Genomic DNA, 5,062 nt, shown 5'->3' with positions numbered 1-5,062 from the left:
TAAAATTTTATATGCTACTGAAGATTGGTATTGAAAATCACAAGTTACAAAAGCTGTACTTGTTTTTATCCAAAAACTTTTTGTTTTTATTTTGCTCATTTACTAATTGCCTATCTATTCTTCCTGCTAAAATTTAATGTTGAAAACAATATATTAACCAGAAATAGGAAAGAAATACACAACAATTCTCTACAGACGTGTATGGACTGTATATGAAATTTGTGTTCATTTTATTATTTCCAAACCCACACTGTTTTATGCGATATTTCATAACAGTTACCATATATCAATTTTAATTGCAATAAACCGGAATATTATTCCGGCAAAGTCTACTTCAATATCCGTATCCAGATCAATCGATTTCCCAGTATACCTAGCAATAAAACTAACTGAAATAATTGTACTTAATAATCATTCGTTATTTAGCAAATAATTGCTCTGCTGGGTTCCTGTCACATTTCCTTGTTCCATAATTAGCAAGTGTACAAACAATCTAACTAAAGTAAAATATAATTACGAAATAATTCGGATTCAAGGAGATGAACAAATGAAAAACCAATAAAAAATTTAGAAGTATCCGAAATACTAATTAATATTAGTTTAACTTTGCACCTAAATACAAAAAAACCTGTTAGGCTATGAGCAAATTAACCGAATTAATTGTCTAGATTTACATGCTTGACCAGAATGCACCTTTGCAACAATATACAGGGTGCAGTCTTTAAACATCCAGCTGGATTGATTTTTTGGATCAAATTGTATAGTTGCATTTGACATCAAAAATCGACGGATGCAAGGAATTTTTCGAAAAACGATTGCCTAATGTTTTATCATCATTCTGAATATTAAGAGCGAATAATTTTTGGTTTATTTAAAATATTAATATTATCAAAAATTACCACTTGTTTCTTTTGGAAATATAACAGAGTTTAGTTTAACGATTCTTAGTGCCTACGTTCTGCAGGTCTCTTTCTGCACCTTCAGGGCCTAGGAGTTAACACAAAGAAAAGAAAAATAAATTGTTTAACTTTTCTAAAGACTTACATTTCGAATTAATGTATCATTTGTATGTGTATCAGCTACATATTAAAAATTAAGTTAAAATTTAAATTTGCAAATGCACAGAATGCATAACGTGTAAAATGAACATCCACAGTATAAAAGTTATTCTTATCGTCTGATGCTTTAAAAGGGTATGCGTTTTTTAAATGTTACTACACAACTAGGCAAAGAAATAGTTGCAGGATTATTCTTATTACACATACTGGATTTAATATTAATATAATATACTTAATGGAATGTGTTAAAATTATTCGACCATTGGCAACTGAGTGCGAATTTCTTAAACATGAAAAAGTTTAAAATGAACACGCTTGGTTTTATATAAACACGTATAAAATATACAAGTTAGCACACCTTTTTTATCTTCTTTATCATCAGAAAATTTTGATTTGTCCAAGCGTTTGAATACTACATTACCCATCATTCTGTATATTCATCCAGCCTATAAAGCACAACCATTATTGGATATAAAATTTAGAAACTTTACCATAATTTAAGCGACTTGGTGTCCTACGGTTTTCGGAATCCCACTGATTTTGTCCGGGTTCGAAATGATCTGCATAGACATGAATTCGTGGGTTGAGTTGCAAAGTTAACCGAAGATTTGTTTGGAAAAAAATGTCGTTTGAAAATTAGCAAACAGCTTTAATCGATACACGTCTTGGGAAATAACCTAGAAGTGAATTCCTGAAACTGCTTTAGTCAACCTCGCATAGTTGGACATGTTAAAACCAGATACTGTCAGCAGGATATCATAAAGTGTATAACAAATTGCGAGCTTACATTTCAGCTTGCTGATTTAAATATATGCCCGCCTTTTGAAAAAAAGTTTGGCATTCCTATGTAAGAAAAAAAAACAGCTCCCGATTAAAAATCTACTATTCGATACAAGGTTGATAGGATTTTTTGCACCCGTTCTTCTGATTTTTTATAACGACCTATTTTGCATACAAGTGATTTAGGTGTGTCGCGTTCACCCATGAAACATGGAATGTTAGTTACAGGTTTCCTACAGGGAGAGTAATTAATGTTTAATGGCTTTGAGTGTAATTATTGCAATTTGTAACCAATGTATTTCCTATCAGAGAAACTGGTCACTACGTGTAAACTAACTAATAGACATTTCAAGGGTTTGCGTACAATAGGTACTTATTTTCTCTGAAGAAAAAATTAAATTCATACTTTTATATTTGAAATCTGAGACCCCGTACAGGGATTTCTGCCCGATTTATTTTGGTTCTTCAAAGTTGGGTGATGGAAAATTAAATTAGTAGAGAATTTAGAAGTGTTCAATATAAGATATCGAAACTTTTATACGTATTTTTGGTTGTCACATGATTTCATATAGATCGATTTATTTAACAATTCTGGAAATTACACGTTACTTTTATCTCTAGAGGAGTTTAGGAAAAATAATTAGTTCAGAAAATGTTTCAGTATGTGGGCGCATTGCTCCATTATTACGTTTGCAACTATTTTGAGACAATGTAGGTATTTACATATTCGAAAAACATATATATTTTCTCCTGATTTTTCACAATTTTATATGCGGCATATATAAAAACAAAGCGGTATTATCAGTTGGGTTCAACGGTACTTTTTCTTTAAAAAACACAAATTAACTATAATAACAAATTTTGTAGTAAGATTTTTGCTTCGCCCAACATTACCAGAGTTTTTGCTGACTTAAATAAATGTTCGGTCAGGTGATCTTCGGTACAACAAGCTGAACATTAAAGAATGAGAGAGACCAAACAAAGCTTTTCTATTTATTTGGCAGGAATTTTTACTTTTTTTATTTTGTTACTTGTCCTATTGCAAATTATGAAATGGCTCGTTCCACTCAGTTTCAATCACACAACAATCTTCTCTAAACTTGTCTTGCAAAAAATTTAAATATCTCTTTTAAAGGTCATTTACAAAATCACTGCTTTGCTCTAAACGTTCATATTTTAAGAGAAAATTATCGGCCAGTGTAACATAAAGATGATGTGTATTCTAAAAATGAAATGAATGAAGAATCTCGTGCTTTTCCCAGTGACACTATTTTCTTATGTAGATTCGTAGTCAGCACTATTAACATATTTATTCAGGCGTTTTTATTCTACATTTTTACTGTACACGAGATGCCAACAAACATTTTCCAAAACATTCACATTGCAAATTACAAATATATTTTCAAAAATAATTGTAGTTAATGTAAACAATTCTTAGAATAATGTTTGATATTAATTACGCATTTCGTTAAATTATGAACTATACAAATCTTCAATTAAAACGAATAAACTGTCAAAAGCGAAGCATAGTTGTGTCCAGATTAATAAGCATTTGCTCTAACTGAAACAACACTTATTAGTAGCGATAAAAATATTAAATATTGAGGTTTACTTATTACAAAAAAGAACTTGTTTTCATAATTACGAAATTCAGAGGACCCTTGAAGTTTAAATCAGCATACAGATACGATAGAAAAAATTGAAAAAGTCCTTCTACGGTTTGTTTTTCACTTCGATGAGCTTTCAATAGAAGTTTTTACCAGTTAAGCCATAGAAGCAGAAATATGAAATTGTAAAAGCTTAAGACGGAATATCTGAACTATCGAAAATATGTTACCAATCGTAAAAATTGTTTTTACTATCAAGATTTTGTAATTTCCAAAGGAAAAAATTTCAAGACTGTAAATCTGTCTAACTCTGCGAGTTTTTCCTGTGCTATTTGACTCTGTTTTTCAATCGAATTGTATTCCTCCTATTGGATCTTCTTTGATATTTGGTAATATCCCTTTGATGTTATATACTTTCATTCGATCTCGTTATTAAAGTCGCTAGTTTCCAATAAAAACGAAAATAGAAATGTTTCCTTGTCCTGAAAAAGCGTCTCGTATTGCTTCCCAGTTTGAGACACTAAAGTCTTATGAAACTTTATATCGCTTTCTCTCGTCGTTAGTTCGAAATACGTTGCTTGAAAACAAACTTCGTATTCTCTACGCGAAAGTGGAAATCACTATTGTGTTGTATTAATTTTCTTGATTGTTTGGATAATGATAGTAATGTATTTTTTGGTGTGGTTAATTCCCGATATTTTCAAACCGATTCAATTCTTTTTACATTCGATGTACGAATTATTTAATTCGATGCTAGTTAGTATCTTCATCGACACTAAGTAACAGCCCAATTTTAATCGTTTAGTTTTATACCAGTTAGCTGATTTTCGCTTAAATAATCGCTATTACGTTCTGTCTACTACTCACAAGTTATATATTGTGAGTAGTCTGATGACATTCCAAAGTACAATTTGCTAATCCGTCAATACTTACTGGATCATGAAGATATAAATTGTATTTCAACCTCTTTAGATGTATTTCCGATAATCCATGTTCACGCCTGAATGATTATCTTGATCTACTGACTACATCGAATACATTTAAATGAAATCGGTTTATTTTTATGAAGAAAAAAACGCAATGTACAGTTTGAATTTAGTTATACCGATCAGCGGATTATGTACATATTTGATTAGCAGAGTCGGATTAGGGTTCTGTAAAAAAATTAATTGAGTTTGTTATTTTAGGGTCGCCATATACAAACGTCGCTACACAGTAGTCCATTACATCACGGCATCCTCTATCGCAGTCTTCCTGAAGATACGCCGTCCATCCAGTCGCACTACGAACCAAAGTACGAACACGATCCAGGTGGTGGTGTTGATGAAAATGATGATAAATCAGGGTTATTGCATACCGCCTTGCCTGCTCAACCAGGGATATCCAGGTGAGTCCTAATATTCATAAACACGCATTTTCAAAAACATGTAATTATTTTGATCATTTGGACCTACTGACTCGAGTGTTAGTCATTGTGGGTTTTGTGAAATAAATTTAATAACCGGTGAAAATGGAAATTTTTTGTAAGACAAGAAAAGGCAAATATCGGTCTAATAGCGGAAGCTTCCATTCAACTTTGTTTTCTCCTTAAAAAAAATTAAATCTTATAAACTAATG

General features: G+C 31.3%; 1 protein-coding gene across 3 annotated transcripts in view; it reads left to right on the top strand.

Annotated features, from left to right (window-relative positions):
* LOC109542871 (nuclear hormone receptor FTZ-F1 beta) overlaps positions 1-5,062 on the top strand; it is a 54,839-nt gene that overhangs the window by 38,641 nt on the left and 11,136 nt on the right. For all 3 annotated transcript variants that reach the window (XM_048668250.1, XM_048668251.1, XM_048668252.1), the window contains one exon: positions 4,633-4,832. In XM_048668250.1, the coding sequence (XP_048524207.1) occupies positions 4,633-4,832 (200 nt within the window). The remainder of the gene's footprint in view (positions 1-4,632; positions 4,833-5,062) is intronic.

The sequence above is a fragment of the Dendroctonus ponderosae genome, unplaced genomic scaffold (assembly GCF_020466585.1).
Source record: "Dendroctonus ponderosae isolate FM_Combo_2020 unplaced genomic scaffold, Dpon_F_20191213v2 Dpon_F_20191213_7, whole genome shotgun sequence".
Classification (NCBI taxonomy): domain Eukaryota; kingdom Metazoa; phylum Arthropoda; class Insecta; order Coleoptera; family Curculionidae; genus Dendroctonus; species Dendroctonus ponderosae.
The sequence above is the reverse complement of the archived record's forward strand: the minus strand, read 5'-3'. Positions and strand labels throughout refer to the sequence as shown.